The sequence below is a fragment of the Odontesthes bonariensis genome, chromosome 7 (assembly GCF_027942865.1).
Source record: "Odontesthes bonariensis isolate fOdoBon6 chromosome 7, fOdoBon6.hap1, whole genome shotgun sequence".
In the NCBI taxonomy this organism is placed as follows: Eukaryota; Metazoa; Chordata; class Actinopteri; order Atheriniformes; family Atherinopsidae; genus Odontesthes; species Odontesthes bonariensis.
The window spans coordinates 19,683,974-19,700,694 of record NC_134512.1 but is presented as its reverse complement, the minus strand read 5'-3'; the positions used below and the strand labels follow the sequence as shown (position 1 = coordinate 19,700,694).

Below are 16,721 nucleotides of genomic sequence, written 5' to 3'. Positions count from 1 at the left end.
CAAGCCCTCCATATGGCCACACCTGATACAAGTTCATCCAAAGGCAGATTTAACTTTTACAGAGTTTTTGCTTTCCTCAGAATTAACCACCAAATGCAGAGAGTGAAGACAGTGTGCAAATACCCTGCAGCCCAAGGATTTAGGTGTCAAGGAATTAAAATAGACTAAGAATTAATTTAAAAGAAGAGAGGTAAATGGTCATGAAGGGACTAAAATTCATTATATGAGGTTCAAAATGACAAAAGTGACACTAAGGAGATGCAAAATTACTATAAGGACACAGAACTCCTGCAAGGAGATACAAATGGCCAAAGTGAGACATACAAAGTTCAGACGTAAACTGGAGAAATGCAAGATCAGGTTTTGCTCGAGTAAATCATGGAAATGTTAACAAACTACACCACAAATCATCAAGCCAGTCCGTCTTGCTGCATCAGGACCGTCACATGTCCAAGCTGAAACGCCCCGCCCACTTTTCATAGCCCGTCCAATCAGATGCGAGAAAAGAAACGAGTCTTCCTGTTCACTTTTTCTGACAACCATGGTAAACACGCTCATAATTATCATTTTGCTTCTGATATATCGTTTAGTTATGATAAGGTTGGTTTAGATAACGACATATTTGTAATATTTATGTATGCGCTAAGCTGTAATTTAGCTAAACAATGTCGATGTTGAAGTGTTGCTTCCACCTAGCTAGCATGTAAAGCTAATAGTCTTTAATGACAATAACAGTTATTGTCAACGACAGTGAGACTGCAGTGAGTGCTGTTTCTGTGTACTGTTTTGTTCACTTATTTAATCCTCTCTGTGCTACAGCGGTTCCGTTTCTGTGGAGATTTGGACTGCCCTGATTGGGTACTAGCCGAAATGAGCACATTAGCAAAAATTGTAAGTACAAATGCCCCACAGATGACCACAGAGCAGTTCTGAGTTTGTAGTGTCTGTTTACTTGTGTTTTGATATTGATGAGTTTGTTTTCTGCCTCACTGATAAACAGTCAAGTGTCAAAATGAAACTACTCTGTGCTCAAGTGTTGAGGGATTTACTTGGAGAAGGTATTGATGTAAGTAGCTTGACATGATTTAATTTAATCATAAGATTTGGACCACAGCTGCGCACACACAGATCAATGATGTCCTCTGTCTCCGTTCTTCTAGTATGACAAAGTTGCCAAGCTGACAGCAGATGCAAAGTTTGGTAAGCGTCCCTTCCTCTGATATTCTTTGAATCTCAATCTTTGCAATTCAGTTCAATTCAATTTACTTCAGTTTTATTTACATAGCAACAATTCACAAGAAAAGTCATCAGTGGGATCTTTAAAGATGTAGTCCAGTTCAATTCAATTATAATTCAATTCAATTCACTAAAATCCAAATGACTTCAGTTCACATTATGACAATTTGTAACAAGTTGACTAACTGGGGAAACCAACAGATTGCATACCATCTTCTCTGCAATTCAATCCCCCATCCTGAGCGTGGACGAGGGGACAGTGGAGAGGAGAACCTCTCACGCAACATCTACATTTAAGCTTCTAACACCGCTACCTTCAAACTTAAAACAACTCATCCATTACAGTGTGTCCATCTTTATTGCAACTTGTGCATCTCTCCACAAAAAAGTGACCATTTTTCATGTAGTGGTTGGTTTTGGTAGAGATTTATTATATATATGTCTTATTGTATTTTGTTAAATAAAAAACAAAATAGATAACAATTTTATGCAAATTAAAGTCTTGCATTCTTAATCTTACTGGTGGAAGTTAGTAAACACTCTCAAGTGTCTGTAAAAGCCCCTTTGACTATTTGGTTATTGTTTCTGATGTTTTATGGTGTAGCTGTGGATGGTGAAGAGCAAGTGACCGTTACAAAGAAGTCCTGGTTGTTACACAGCAGTTTGTCACATTATATAAGCTTACTGCATCATTAATGGGTAGAACCTTAATATACAGTCCAACTAGTGATTAGTATCTGTCAAATAAATAAAATAGGGGGAAAGGCTCTGCAGAATATTTCCTATCATAGAAGAAAGAGTACATTAAACTGTAAAGAAGAGCATTTGTGTAAATGTATTGAGTTGAATTCCTACACAGCCATTGGATTTGTTTCATTTACAACCCCATTTTGATAGATAATTAGAAATATTGAATAGCTGTGATACTCTTGAAAACAGACATGATTCAGCAGCAGGAAACTCAACCTGGGCTCAGCAACAAAAACAAAACAAAACAAAAAACGCTGTAAGTGCACATAGTTTGTAGTGGCATCCACAAATGCAAGTTGAAACTTGAGCACACGAAAAAAGAAAGAAGCAAAAGAGAAATTAACAAAATCAGGATGTGCTGTTAAGATGAAATAAGACAACGTGGAAAACTGTTCTATGGTCGGATGGATCAAACTTTAAATACTATTTGGAAGTAACTCATTACATCCACTGGATTTTAGAGGAGGGGGAGCACACATTAGCACACAGCTCAAATTAATGCTGAAATTAAATATACATGTCTTTAGCAACATTTGCTGACATCCAGATATCGTCTTCTTCAGGTAAAACTTGCTCTTTAAGAAAAAAAAAAACGATCAGTTCAAACTGATCTTTCTCCTCAACGAAGTGGCTTTGCAGTGAAAGAGTTAAAAGAAGAGGGGATTTAAAACAGTTCCTTTGTCTTTCTGTCCCAACTGTTTGAAGAACTTGCCGGCATCATTTTCAAATTTCATCAATTTCTTTAATTTCACTCTTTCCTTTGTCCTGGTTTCAGGTTTTTTAGTTCTTTATGAGTTCTATGTGCGTGCGCTTATACTGTTTTTTTTTCAAATGATCCGCTTCAGTTGACATAGATCCCTCTTTCAGAGAGTGGAGACATCAAAGCGAGTGTGGCAGTGCTCAGCTTCATTTTGTCCAGTGCAGCGAAGCATGATGTTGACAGTGAGTCTCTGTCCAGTGAGCTGCAGCAGCTTGGTCTGCCTAAAGGTTAGTACTTATGGTTTTTTCTTTGGCAGTTTGTTGTTAAAAAAAAAGATGATTATGTTGCATGTGTAGTGTCTGATACTTACCAGCTGTGTAGGGAGGAGGAGAGATAACTTTAATCTAAAATGAAACCTCTTGAGAATAACGAGCTACCCAGTTAGTGTGTGCAGGGGAGACTCATCTACACATAGGCTGTTTGAAGGCAACCATCCCCAATGCACCACACATGATCTGCTGTTCTGTAGACCTCTTTATATGATCAATTTTTGTTACCAGAGCAAGAACAGGCTGTTTACTGCATTAAAAAGAAAAAAAGAGGTGGAAAAATATCATCCATCAGTCTGTTTAAAGTACTTCAGATATTCCAGTTATGTTCTTGATTAATTTTGATAATTGAGAACACACATTTTGATGTTGAGTACACAAACATGGCTCATGCGGGGAAACATCAAAGGCACTTGAATGCAGAGAATCATATGGGCAAGTTCGGCCTTTTTTTTTCTCCCTTGCATTCCAAAATGTGAGCTCAGGAAGGAATTTAATCAAAACATGTCTGAGGGGCCAGGCCATTACCTCACTTCTAAGATGACATACAGATCACTCCTCTGGAGTCGTTCTGTTTAAAAAAAAAAGAAAAAAAGAATCAGTACACGACTCAGTGCGTCTTGTACTCAGCTGCTGCACAAAGAGAACAGAGTGTGAACAACGTAGAGTGAGGACGGTGCTGATGGAGAGGGTGAGTGTTGTGGTGCATCATGACTTTGGGCCATTAACACGATGAAACGACCACACAGGAGTGTATGCCAGCTTAAGTTTGAACTCTTTGTCTTGTGTTTATTGTGCAGACTCAGTAACTGTGATGTCTTAAGCCAATGTAGAAAATGCTTGTCCACTTGAATGGTATGTCCGTATAATGTTGCCTTTTTCGTAGAACACACTACGGGGCTGTGCAAATCATATGAAGACAAGCACTCCGCACTTCAAGACAAACTCAGGGAGACCAGCCTGCGATGTAACTATTTCTGCTTGTTTTCCTCATGTGTTAATGATGACAAGTGCTGTCTGCTTTAAAGTTGATGAACAAGTGCTGACTAAGCGTGCCCTTTGTTCTGCCTTGTAATGACTTTCAGTGGGACGACTGGACTCTGTGTCCTGGCGCATTGATTACACACTGAGCTCCAGTGAGCTGACAGAGGTGAATGAACCATTGATTCAGCTGAAACTGCAGACACAAGGAGCAGAGTCAGGCTCCACAGAGACAACTGTTGTCTCCGTCTCTGCTGACAAGTTCAGAGTCTTGCTTGCTGGTTAGTACTTCCTCCATATGGCCAGTTCAATATTTTCTGAAAAAGTGTCTTTTATTACAATTCGCTTTCATTTGGCCAGAATTGTGATAGGTCAAATATGTTTACTGCTGTTTTTTTCACAGAGCTTAAACAAGCCCAGGCCATGATGAATGCACTACAGTGACACTTGACGAACCAGTTGTTGGACAAAAATGATGCTGATGAACTGCCAAAAGTGCCATCTTGTACAGTATTAACTATTTGCTTGAATTTGGTATTCTCAATTGTTGAATAAAAGATAATTCCTTACTTGAATGTGCAGATGTTAGGTTGTATTTTTCTACCACATTAGTAAGAATTGGTGGAAATGTTTCCAGGCTGTGGCACTTGTCACTGAACTAAAAGTACTGGATGGTTGATTTTTATAAAATATTATTGTATGACTTGGATCATTTTTCTCTTTGAATTCTATTGATAAATTGTGTTTTCACCTGCATATGCTCATAATAAAATATATAGCACTTGTGTCTCCATACCGTTTCCACAACGCCTACAATTCCCGTCATGCATCTGCGGGGGGATTTTTTTTCTCTCCTTGTAACGCAAATACGAGTCTATCTGTCTATCTGTGGGGCGTTTGAAAAGAAAATCTCTGTTTAGGGTTTTCTTATGCCGTTTTTGTGTTGTGAAAAACGTTACAAAACTTTTACATGTATGATGAGCGTCGTTTTGCACGCCAAGCGGGGATATCTCGCGACATTTTTAAACGACAGGCACACGGTGCTTGCATAACATGTTCGGTAACGCACGCATGTTGTGAAAGCAAAGCAGTCTCGTTTCTGCTGTTACCCAACGCGACAGCAGCATCCAGACATATACATGAGCGTATATTTATAGCAGGTCTGCTGAGAAATAAGCTTAACTTGAGGCCGAGTTCTGTTTCCTCCTGGTCTGGGTAAGTTTTAGCACTCCTAACTCAATGCGGACGCAGCAGTGCGTATTGGTACATTCTCATGTGTTACGGCGTGTGCACTGCACAGAAATGGTGTTCTTCTATGGTTGGGTTGAGTAGAAAAAAATACATTCGGTGCAACCTCGGCGTGTGGTTGTGTGATGTCCATTTCCAGATGTGAGATCGTGTTGTCCCTTGCAGAATCAGTGCTTTAACTGAGCTGTACTATGCGGATGCTGTGTACTCAGGTGAAGCTGGTTGTAGGTGCACTGCTTTGCTTGTGTCAGTCGTTCAAACACACACTCACCTCTAGTTGAGGAAAATAAATAATATCAGGTATTGATGTGCATAATAATGCACACCAAGTTTTTATGTTTGTATGATGTTAATCAGATCAGAGCTGTTGTCCTGGATGTGATGTAATCACGAATGCTTTTTTCCCCCTGTGCAGTTGCAGCACAGCTTCATTTGTTAACGCAAAATGCCTGAGGGACCAGAGCTCCACCTGGCCAGCCTGTATGTGAATAGGATGTGCGGTGGAGTGGTGTTTAGTGGACCAGTGATCAAATCTGAGGTCAGCAAGAATCCTGATGTGCCCTTCACCTGTGAGGCATACCGCATCACAGCTACTTCCAGAGGGAAGGAAGTGAAACTTACACTGACACCCATCAAGAGTGATGAACCAAAACGGAGGGCAAAGGCTGGAGAAGCGGAACAACCCATGGACATAGTCCTTCGCTTTGGGATGTCAGGTTATTTCCGTTTCACTGCAGAGGATGAGCTGCCCAAACATGCTCATCTGCGTTTTTACACCAAAGAGAAGCCCTGCAGAGTGCTGAGTTTTGTGGATGCACGTAGGTTTGGAAGCTGGCAGTCCAATGGGACGTGGCAGCCTGACCGAGGGCCCTGCATCATGTTCGAGTACAAAAGCTTCAGGTTAGTCAGGCCGAGTCTCCCTTTTGTCTTCTGCACCACCAAAGCACTGCATTGGCACTGATGAAGTACAAACTTTTCACAGGGAGAATGTTCTGTCACACCTATCTGATCGGGCTTTTGACCGCCCTATCTGTGAAGTCCTGCTGAATCAAAAGTACTTCAATGGAATCGGGAACTACCTGAGGGCTGAAATCCTTTACAGGTGATGAACATGCACGGAGACAGGATGAAACTGAACAAATCTTTATCAGGGAAAGCACCGACACAGAGTTTCTTAAGTTAAACCACTGTCTTGACTTTTTGACCTGTGGTAGACGGCGGTCTTGCTGGCTCAGTAGGATAATAACCGCACGGTAAATCAGATCATATTGAAAATGTTGCTTGTTATACGAAGCGGTTTTCATGTAGCTTTTGTTAGAAGAATAAGGCTGACCTTGTTTTAATGTGGCAGGAAATTAGCCAAACCAAGCACTTATCTCATGAGTTTCAAGATTGGTCTTGCCCAGATATAACATGAATAGCTACTTTCATACAACTTTCGTGGGAAGGCAAGATTATTAAGGCTTCTTTGAAAACAATAGTCTTTTTGTTGAGTAAAAGAATGGGCCTAAAGTACTACAATTTATTTCACCCCCCCACCTCCATCCCAAGGTTGAACATCCCACCCTTTGTGAAGGCCCGGGATGTGCTTGAAGTTCTCGAGTCAGATGATTTACTGGAGAATGGGAAGCCTTTGAAAAATGAAATCACAGACAAAAAGGTGAAAGATGATGAACCATGATTTTTTTTTTTGATCACCTGCTGAAACCCAGACACTGTATTTTCTAACCATATATACCTTTAATCCTCTGTAAAGACTTCAGAAAGAGATAAAAAGAAAGGAGTGAAACAGGAGACGGGCGACCTGCTCAGGCTTTGTCATACAGTACCCCTTGAGGTGGTCAACCAAGGTGGGTTTGTATTTGTTTACCATCTGGTCCACTCATGAAAAGGATGTAATGCCTCCCGTTTATGACAGATTTTTGTCTTAGGTGGTAAGGGATATGACCCAGAGAAGGCAGACTATTCATCATTTCAGGCATGGCTGCAGTGTTATTACGTGGATGGAATGAAATCTATTCGGGACCACAATGGCAGAACTATGTGGTTTGAAGTGAGTAATGGAAAATCGCACATTAGAAATCTTTGCAAGAGAATTTCTTCTGATACAAATTTTTTTTTGTTTTTTTAAAGGGAGACCCAGGCCCAATGGCACCAAAAGGTTTGTAATCAACTTGCATGATGGCGAGCACTTCAGCTAAAGTTTACAAAAGAATCTGACTTAGCAAATTTTTTTGATTTTTAAGTTTCAAAGTCACCCAAGGCGAAAAAGAGAGTAAAGAAAGAAGACGACCATGATTACACAGTCAGGAAAAAGGTGAAACTCACTTCTTCATTGCCCACATGTGAAATTTTCATCCGTAACTCTAACACTAGTTTTATTCTAGGTGGCCAGAAGTCAGTCTGGCAGCACAAAAAAGAAAAAGGCGGTCAAACAGGAAGGTCTGACCAAAACTCCAAAGAAAGAAAAGAAAGTATGTCCGAAGGAAGCTGTATCAAAGGGTGGAAACACAAAAAAGTCCCAGCAAGTATGCATCCTGCAGCGTGAAACGAGATCAAGTTCACGTCAGAGGAAAAACGAAAGTGCAGAGCCAACTGCAGGTAAAGTCCAGATGAAAGTGAAGTTTCTGTCTTCACTGACACAATTAAAAAAATAGCACATTTTTTAAGTGAGTCAGAATTTCACAGAAGTCACATTTGTTATTGTTGCAGGACACCAGAGAAAAAAATAGGAGCGTGACCAGAAAGGACAGCTAATAAAATCCATGGGGCACCACCACTGTACGGGACATGTTTATACTTTTATACTTTTCTAAATGTTTTTTGAAATAAAACAGTCTTTTTAGAAAAGTCTATTGTACAAACGTTTTTATTGATTTTATGCAAAGTGATCACATTATTTTGGTCGTCTCTGACTGAGGTACTTATTAGAATTCCAAAAGGCAACTAAATGACACCAAATGTTGAATGAAATCACAAAATAAGCAGAAGTGTCACAATTTGAAAGGGTTTGAAGCTCAGAATTATTCCCTCAGACGTCATGTGTGCAGGCTGGGTGGGGTCTCGCCTCTCCAAGAGATCACAACTGAAAGGGAAACAAGTGTTTTTTTCTTCAAGAACATAAAAAAAAGAAGAAAATCACACAGGAACACAATAAAAATAGAAGCACTTACTGCCAGGCTTCCCTGACTGGAAGGGCGGTGTGCAATGTTGCCTTCACGCTGCTCCCATATGACTCATAGAGGCGCACAACAAGGGTCCCATTTCCGGCCTCAGCCTATTGTGGTAAATAATAGGAACATTAAAAAAAAGGTAGTTGCCACTTACAACTGTGGCAGTCTTCCCTAGTTTGCATTCAATAGCTGCTTTGTTTCGTTTCTTTAGGGTTTAGCTTAGTGTGTGATGTAATAGGCTACCTGTTTAATGGTCTCGAGTATGATGGATTCAGTGCTGACAGAGAAGGCACTCCAGGGTACAGAGTCAGGACTGCACTGGATCAACCTCAGAGGGAAATTCAGGTTGTATGCACACTGGATGACAGAGGCATCTTGGAAGGATCCTGTAAAAAAACATCATCACTTCCATGCATGTTTATGGAGTACCATTGGTTTGCGACAGAAAACATCAAAAAGACAAGTAAAACATACTCGTGTGTGGCATAACGGCATAGGTGAACTGATGAGTCCCCATGTCTGCAGTGGGATCTGGTGCCTTAGGTGCTCTCAGTCTGAGAAAAAGACATTTACAGTCAGATGACGGCACTTCAAATTTGGTGCAGCTGTGTATGAAGAGTGCAAACCTCACAGTGACAGGGTCATTGTATTCTTGTGGATGGAATAACCGTATTTGCAGTCGTTCAGAAGTGCAATTCCAAAGTTGTGCTCTGACAAGTCTGCCCATTTGTGACCCCAAACCTGTGAAAGGAAGCAAAAAAAAAAAAAAAAAAGTCACACACAAAGTTATTTAGTTGGTAACACTGACAGGACACATACTTGCGCGGTTCTTGCACATTACGATGAAGTGTCCTACCTCAAATCTGGCCCAGTCCCACGAAGTGTTCCAGTGTGTGGGTCTCTGCAGATGGCCAAACTGGATCTCATATGTAGCATTGGGGCTGCGTACTCGCACGGGGAATTCGACCTTGAGAAACTTGTGCGACTCGGCCCACTGGACCTGAAATCCAAAGATGCGATGTGGTTTTTAACGTTTAATCTTTTGGCTTTCTAAAGAAGCATTTTGTATATGTCTTAACACCAGACTTCAGTGTACCTTTGTGTTGAACTTTAAGTAGGGACACATAGCATCCATGACAATCTCCTGTGTGACGGTGCTTTTGCCGCTGATCCTGAGGGTAAAGCCGACACTGCCACGAAGCCCCCCAGAGGACACCACATGAACAGGCTGCACCACATCCAGAATCGGTTTCCTACAGTGGAATTTTTTGCACTTGATTTTATGATATTTATTCTTAAAAAAAACAAAACATACTTTGCAATGACAAAACAGTAATGACCGAAACCTTGTCTGGAGATGGTAGTCCATTACATCCCAAGCATCCCAGTACAGGGGGACATCATCGAATATGACAAACTGGTTCCCACCACAGCCGTCAGAGATTGCCTCTCTGAAACGAGCAGAGTGCATAATCGCATATGTGACAACAGACAACACATGCGTTAGTGTGTGGTCTTAAAATACCTGTTTGCACCAATCAAACGCAGTGATGCCAAAGTGCCATCTTTGTTTATGACCGTCTGTAAAATCCCATTCTCCATAACGACAGTGCCGTCAGACTATAATATTACACATCAGCTAGTTAGACACGTTAGATAATGACAGATCTGGATGAATCATCTCTTTATGTATTGTGCATACCTGGAGAGTGACGGAGACTGGAGTCACAGGCTGTGTGTCTTTGACAGGAGACACACCAACACTGGGAGCCTTCACCAGAGCTGTAGAGCGAGATACCAGAGAGCACTGCATATCAACTTGTATGTTAGAGGGCCACAGCATATATATTCTAAATATCCAACATACACAAACCGAGTTTGTCAGAGCCATCTGTAATCTGGATGACCTCATGGCGCTCCCATGGCAAAGAGTTGAACACGCCGACTGAGCTGCCCTTTGACCCCAGCGCTTCACAAGCTTGACGCAGAAGAACAGCACCATCACGACGGATCTCTAAGATAGGGGGTGTGAGAGTTAAAAAACAAGTATGGCTCTTGTAGGAACACGCAGCTGCTTTGATGAAGACTGTACCTTCATAATATTTAAGAGCATCTTCCACAACCATTCCGATGCAGCTGCCAGGAATCACATCGTGGAACTGGTTTAGAAGAAGCAGCCTGTCAAGAGAAACAAATCAAAGAAACCAATTTCAAACTGAACAAACCGTAAAGAGTCATTTAGTCATTCTATTTTCTGAGGTGACCGAACCTCCAGAGCTGCCGCAGTTTTTCCTGGGGATACTGAAACACCCTGTCTCGGGAAAAGGCCAAGCTGCTGGCTATCTCCACATCATGAAGCAGAGTCTCACACTGGCGGTTTTCTCGTTTAATCTGCAAATGACAAAAGAAATGTGAAAACAGTGATAAAGGACATTTTGATGTACTGAATTAATTGTAAGAATAAATTTGTACTTGTTTGTTGAAATGTAAAGGTCTATGTCATTTCTTGATGCTAAACATACCAACTCCCTCTTTAAAGTCAGCGGTGTCCTTACCACTGTGTCGCATCACCTCTTCTGCTAACAAAACTCCATCAAGGTTTTGTAACTAAGAAGACCAGTGTTTGTGGTTCTGGAAGCAAAATGTCTCCAATTCTTGCTTGAAACAAAATTTCAGATGCTCAGCAGTTCATTGGGCCCATACCATTTGACTTGCCAACTTTTGAACTATCTGCTGGTTAAAAGTATCCACGATTTGATTTGTCAGATCACAGAACAATTGTCCTTTCGGTTCGGTTGATCCTTATAAGGCACAGGTCCGGATAACTAACTGTCGTTTGAATCCAATTGGTTCTGAGGAATCATGCAGTTTTGTTTCCTCTGGTAGTAAAAAAAAATCTAATACAAGTTTAATTGAACCTTAAAAAGACTTTTATTCCTCTGCTAAGCCGAGATCTGAGGTAAGAGACGGTTGACATATGTCTGTGTTTCGGCAACATTTTGCAAAACTAACAAGCTGAAATTCATAGAACTTGGTTGCAGAGGTTGAGCTCTGAGTGCTCTTGTTCTACCTGTGCCTGTGTGGTGTACGTGCCATTGTGCAGCTCAAGGAAAAGCTCTCCAGTCCAAGTGCAGAGCAGGGCTGAGTCAGCCTGAAGCTGTGAGAAAAGCTTTTCAGGACTGGACATCTGAACCCTGAGAAAAACAAAGAAGTGGAGATGGAAGTGAGTAATGTTGTCTCCTGTGGCTCCTTTGTTATTTATTCTGACTAAAACATGACTAGATTTATTACCATTGTACATCATACTGATGTCATTATAGTATTTTCGAAGCCTGAAAAATATTCTGCCTACGTGCTGACACACCCCTTTAAAACCTCACCACAGAAATCACACGAGGCAGTAACAGTAAATAAAAAACTTTAGCCTCAGTCATGTGTGGGAAGTGTTTCCTGCTGAGAGTGGGCGCAGTCATTGTTACAGACAAAGACGGAGTTGAGGTGTGGGACGGAAACTGACCTGGGAAGTCCATCTGTGTCCTGGATCAGGCGCAGTCTGTCCAGCATCAGCTGTGTGGGTCCGCCGCCACCATCCCCAAAACCAAACAATGCTGCACTGTGATTGGCTCTGCCTTTGTCTTTGTTATTCTTCACAGTTTTTACCAGCTGTGGGCAGTGGAAAACACAGACAAAGCGAAACAGAGGGAGGACTGTAAGTTTATTCTTCACAGACACAACATTCAAAATGCCACATTTTATCTCAGTTCAACTCACGTCTTCTATCTTGCCCTTCATCTCATAAGAATTTCCAGGTGGGAAGTGAGTTAAAACCTTGGAGCCGTCCAGACCTTCCCAGAAGAATGTGTTGTGCTTGGAGAAAGACCAATCGAAACTGGGAATGAAAACTTTTTCAATGCTTTTAAAGTGCATGTGTGTGTGTGATTTACTTACAGGGAAGGTATTAACCAAATTCCAGCTAAGCTTCTGAGTCAAAAAATTGGAAATGCCACACCCCTGCATTATTTGAGGAAGCTGGGCAGAGTAGCCAAACGTATCTGGAAGCCAGAACTGTAGACCACAAAGGTAATATTTCTGTTTACTTTCATAGACAGAGCTGTATCAAATGTAGCTGACATTTCATCTCGATGCAATAGCAGATTAAGCAGACATGCTTTAAGGTCACTACCTCTTTGCAGTACATTCCAAACTCTTGGTTAAAGAAGTGCTGGCCCTCCAGGAACTGCCTGACCATGGACTCGCCTGAAGGCAGATTGCCATCCTAAAAAGCAAATATGCCGTCACTCCACCATATCTTAGAGCATCAGATGCATAAAGAAGGCTGATTGTCAGTAGGCCCAATGATGCAATTACATCAAAAAATGCATAAAATGCTATTGATTTTTGGGATCACATTTACCATTTCCACCCATGTTCCTCCTACTGGAATGAACTGGCCTTTCTTCACGTAGTGCTGAATCTTGGAGAAGAGTCCCGGGTACCAGCTCTTCACCCATTGGAACTGCTGGGCCTGAAGCAAAACACAAAGGTTCAAAACTGGACCGGACTACTGAGGTTAGTTGAGTCTGAAATAAAACACTGTTGGTATGGAATAACCTGAGAGCAAGTGAAGACAAACTCAGGATTCCTCTCCATTAAGCTGATCACTGTCACCCAACTGCGGCCGCATTTGCGAATGGTCTCTTCGTAGGGCCACAGCCAGGCTGTGGAGAAAAAAAAATAAAATGTCAAAATTGTCACAATGCCACAACATAGTGGTCAGTAATACGGGTTTTGGAGGGAAATATGCTGCCATCATTATCAGTGAGTGATGCCGTCTTTTCTCTATCATTTTTTCCAAAAACAAGTATTCGGCATTTTGCATACGATTTAATTCTGTTTTTAACGACATCTTACACAGGATTGGAACTTTTTAGGATAAGGAGTTGCAGGAAATGTGACTTAGCTTAAAAGAATTCACATCAGTAACAACAGTTTTCAAGAACAAAGAAATAAAAGCAAATTCCACCAGACTTTCAATGCCAGTTGGCTCGACTGTGACAGCAGTAGTAAAACGAATAAAAACTGAGACCTGAGTCTATGTGGCAGTGACCCATTGCATGGACGGTGTGCTGGCTTTCCCCGTTCCGCTGGCTAAAGAACTTGCGAGCCATACTGTGTGCTTTGGAGAAAGAGCTGGGATCAGCCGGGTCACAGAGGTTCACCATCTCATTGACAGTGAAGAGCGCCTGGTACCCTCGCTGCTCTCCCTCTCCAAGTTCCTGTGAAGGAAGAGAGCGGGACCACATACTTGCTTTTCTTTCCTTTCTTTCTTTCCAAAACAGTCTTTATGCATTGTTATGGATGACAGTACCTTAACAATGTCAACGAGCATCTCAAAATCAGTCAGCAGCTCCCTGACATTCCTGTTGATTACCACCAGCTCAGCTCTCTGTACAGAAAACTTCCTGTTTGGGTCTGGAGCTGCAATCATGGACCCCTGACCAGCTCCAAAAAGTCCATTGCAGGCCATTTCCACATAAAGTGTAACACTGAAGAGTGAGCAAAATATATCAAGGAAATCTGTTCAGTAGGTCAGAATGGTTATAGATGCAGTAATACACTTGAGTTAACCTACCTGTGGGGCTCTTTGTCTTTTAGACAGTCAGACAAGATGTAACTTGTCTTTTCACCTTCCTTGGTCAGGCCCTGCAAGTGAGAACTTCATGTTGCACTTCATGATTTGATTCAAGCACATTTTTCCACATTAATATTATCTGATGCAATAGATAAGTGCTGCAACATTGCCTGAACTGGCTGCCCATCTCTCCAAACCATAGCCTCCCCGTCGGATTCCCATAGAAGATGAACCTCTTTCCCTCTCCAGGACTCAGGGATTGTCAGGGTCACTTTAAACCAGCAAGTCCACCACCTTCAACAAGCATCAAGCTTGGGGTTAGTCCCAGGATTTGAGAGAATAAAAGATCTGAGTGTGATTTGAATAATAAAAAACAAAAAAGATCACTCACGTTGGTCCAAAGGTATCACCAACTTTATAAGGTGCAAAGTTCTGCTTGGAGGCATCATCAAATGGGATTCTTTTAGGGGAAAGGAAGGAGGTCAGGCTTTCCAGCGGGCAGGAGTCTCCATACAGTCTGCAAAGATCAATCGTTTCAAATGTGAAGCAATAGTTTACGGTATTGAAAGCAAAATCACGAATAACAATCTCAATTTTCCTCACACAGTTTTGAAATACTTTTTATGGGATCTGCTGAGGTAAACTTTATTCCACAAAGACAACTAACATAGTCTGGGAGCTGCTGGTCAGGTCAAGGTGCTATTTGCAACTACATTTAGACGTGAGTCATCCCAGGGACTTCTTTTGAAAATCAATATAGTACGAGCTTGTTTGAGGAGATTAAGACCTCGACCTCTAGGAGGCTACAATGAAAACTGCATTCCAAAATGTCAGCGGAACCTTAGACAACAGGTCAGAATGAAGTTCCTGCACAATTATCTATACGCATTTTTATTTGCTTCATTGCACCACTGAAGAAGACTGAACATTCCCAGAGGTGGTAGTCACTGTAAAAGAAGCCTTACCGTCCTCTCAGATTACAGTCTGTGAAATACACATCAGAGATGAACTTCTCGGCTCTTTCGAGGAGGGTGCGTCTGTGCTTCAGCACAGGCTGGTGATACATCACGAAACAAACACAATAACACTTGCGGCTCTGAGAAGCGCAGTGCACAAAAGTGGGACACAAGCACCGTGGACGAGACACGCAAAAGCTTTCTGCAAGACCCGGAAGTAAAAGAGTTTAGCATTTAAAGAATTCAGCCACTAGATGGCAGTCATGTTTAACAACTGTACGTACTTATAACTGTGAGCTGTGCAAGTAGTTTTCGCTTTTTTATGTGAGTGAAAACAAATTTAAGATATAATACACAGAATAAAAGAAGACCTGATTAGTAGTGCTTTTCTTTTAAGGAATCAATATTTATTATCAAACCATATCGCTGAGGATCTACAGTCTAACTAATAGGAGAAAACACTACAGAAACACAGACTGTATTTGAAAACATGTCACAGTTTTAATTTTTGACAGCTGTTATTTACAATTATAGTACACAAGGGAACAGCTTTAGACAACCAGCGCACAAATAATACAAGTCATGAATATATCTTGATACATGCCATGACACATTTTTTTATTACAGAAGAACATGGCAACAGGAAGTCAACACTGATATTTGACCACAAGCAGCGATGATCAGGCAAAAAGTGTGTTGAAGAACTGGTGGATAACACTACACTGCACATGGCTGTGCGCACTACAAATATTCAACTGTGGTGAAACGGTCACCTCACGATGATTTGACCACTTTGTGCACTCATCTAACATGATGGTCTGTTTATTGTTTGAAAACTGACATTTGAGCATTTAAATACAGAGAACATAAATCCAGGAACATCTAAGAAGAACCAAAATAAATACACGTGCATATCACAGACGGTAGGATGACATGATGATGTAATAACTCTACCGTGGTCAAACTGGACTGTAATTTACATCTCATTTAAAAAGCCTTCTAGAGTGTTTGGAAGTTAGTCTTGTGATTGGACTTGGGGTCAGGAGTCAGCCTACGTGCAGCCTGGAAACACAAAAGCCTTTATTTTATTCCCTCAGAATTATTCACAGGGAAGAAGCTGTGTTTGTATGAAGCTAAGCACCCTTTTATTATAAAATCCATAGAGTTGCTTTAAGTACTGGGTTGGTGGAAATGTGGTATAGCCCATCCCTCTCAGGCCATCCTTAACTCCTGCCCCCCTATTGTTTTGGACTGTGGTAAGGCTTTCTCACCATGTCAGGACGGCCTTGTGGAATAAGTGCCATGATCTGACTTGACCTAAGATTCTCACTAGTTCAGCTCTGGCCCAACTCTACTGCCTGGAAGCTTCTGTGCAGAGCTTTACTTTAGAAACTCACCACACTATGATAGGGATTTGAGAAGACAGCTGTTCCTCTTGCTCTTAGGGGGCAGTTCTACAGCATAAAGCATCCAGCATGGAGGCTGACCATGTTCTGCCTGCCACATCACAGCAAAGAAAGGCCTGACTGTGGCCTGAGGGGGAAAAAAAAGGGCTTCCCACAGCCCCAGAGCTGTGTGCAAACTTAATCATGTGATGTTGCATGCATCCATAAACATCCAAAATGAGCCAAGGGACAATTTGACTAAAACACAGAGAATGATGTGAAGGGACAGTGGTTCATGGAGATCCTGTGAGCTAAGGTCCAGAACAGTGAA

General features: G+C 41.6%; 3 protein-coding genes across 5 annotated transcripts; 2 read left to right on the top strand and 1 right to left on the bottom strand.

Moving 5' to 3' along the window:
* The first annotated feature begins 492 nt into the window (after nucleotides 1-492).
* commd4 (COMM domain containing 4) lies at nucleotides 493-4,754 on the top strand. The gene is made up of 8 exons (XM_075469925.1): nucleotides 493-544; nucleotides 820-891; nucleotides 1,001-1,066; nucleotides 1,161-1,200; nucleotides 2,854-2,973; nucleotides 3,902-3,982; nucleotides 4,101-4,277; nucleotides 4,400-4,754. Exons 1-8 carry the CDS (start codon nucleotides 542-544, stop codon nucleotides 4,438-4,440), a joined length of 600 nt encoding a protein of 199 aa, XP_075326040.1. The 5' UTR covers nucleotides 493-541; the 3' UTR covers nucleotides 4,441-4,754.
* A 129-nt stretch (nucleotides 4,755-4,883) lies between these two features.
* On the top strand, nucleotides 4,884-8,097 carry neil1 (nei-like DNA glycosylase 1). 2 transcript variants are annotated; one of them, XM_075469923.1, is made up of 10 exons: nucleotides 4,884-5,211; nucleotides 5,660-6,144; nucleotides 6,227-6,346; nucleotides 6,796-6,904; nucleotides 7,001-7,094; nucleotides 7,176-7,297; nucleotides 7,378-7,405; nucleotides 7,491-7,561; nucleotides 7,632-7,845; nucleotides 7,957-8,097. In XM_075469923.1, exons 2-10 carry the CDS (start codon nucleotides 5,690-5,692, stop codon nucleotides 7,974-7,976), a joined length of 1,233 nt encoding a protein of 410 aa, XP_075326038.1. In that variant the 5' UTR covers nucleotides 4,884-5,211; nucleotides 5,660-5,689; the 3' UTR covers nucleotides 7,977-8,097. The 2 variants fall into 2 exon arrangements, with proteins under 2 accessions (XP_075326038.1, XP_075326039.1); XM_075469924.1 differs by having other exon boundaries at nucleotides 4,884-5,544.
* man2c1 (mannosidase, alpha, class 2C, member 1) lies at nucleotides 8,098-15,209 on the bottom strand. Of its 2 annotated transcripts, none has more exons than XM_075469921.1 (26): nucleotides 15,015-15,209; nucleotides 14,441-14,566; nucleotides 14,220-14,343; nucleotides 14,050-14,120; nucleotides 13,786-13,963; nucleotides 13,504-13,693; nucleotides 13,029-13,135; nucleotides 12,832-12,942; nucleotides 12,601-12,693; nucleotides 12,366-12,482; nucleotides 12,189-12,284; nucleotides 11,935-12,080; nucleotides 11,488-11,611; nucleotides 10,687-10,808; nucleotides 10,510-10,595; nucleotides 10,285-10,431; nucleotides 10,120-10,199; nucleotides 9,943-10,037; nucleotides 9,764-9,868; nucleotides 9,514-9,670; nucleotides 9,274-9,417; nucleotides 9,049-9,158; nucleotides 8,892-8,971; nucleotides 8,661-8,803; nucleotides 8,418-8,521; nucleotides 8,098-8,329 (listed from the first exon to the last, which is right to left on the bottom strand). In XM_075469921.1, exons 1-26 carry the CDS (start codon nucleotides 15,113-15,115, stop codon nucleotides 8,218-8,220), a joined length of 3,069 nt encoding a protein of 1,022 aa, XP_075326036.1. In that variant the 5' UTR covers nucleotides 15,116-15,209; the 3' UTR covers nucleotides 8,098-8,217. The 2 variants fall into 2 exon arrangements, with proteins under 2 accessions (XP_075326036.1, XP_075326037.1); XM_075469922.1 differs by having other exon boundaries at nucleotides 10,291-10,431.
* Nucleotides 15,210-16,721: the final 1,512 nt, after the last annotated feature.

Coding starts and splice junctions, on each gene's coding strand:
- commd4 (XM_075469925.1), top strand. Junction 892..1,000: donor TGAGCACATTAGCAAAAATT/GTAAGTACAAAT, acceptor ACTGATAAACAG/TCAAGTGTCAAAATGAAACT. Junction 1,067..1,160: donor TACTTGGAGAAGGTATTGAT/GTAAGTAGCTTG, acceptor CCGTTCTTCTAG/TATGACAAAGTTGCCAAGCT.
- neil1 (XM_075469923.1), top strand. CDS start 5,690: ATGCCTGAGGGACCAGAGCTCCACCTGGCCAGCCTGTATGTGAATAGG. Junction 7,406..7,490: donor AGGCCCAATGGCACCAAAAG/GTTTGTAATCAA, acceptor TTGATTTTTAAG/TTTCAAAGTCACCCAAGGCG. Junction 7,846..7,956: donor AAGTGCAGAGCCAACTGCAG/GTAAAGTCCAGA, acceptor TTATTGTTGCAG/GACACCAGAGAAAAAAATAG.
- man2c1 (XM_075469921.1), bottom strand. CDS start 15,115: ATGTATCACCAGCCTGTGCTGAAGCACAGACGCACCCTCCTCGAAAGA. Junction 14,344..14,440: donor GGTGATACCTTTGGACCAAC/GTGAGTGATCTT, acceptor TGCTTGTTGAAG/GTGGTGGACTTGCTGGTTTA. Junction 9,418..9,513: donor ACTTAAAGTTCAACACAAAG/GTACACTGAAGT, acceptor TTTGGATTTCAG/GTCCAGTGGGCCGAGTCGCA.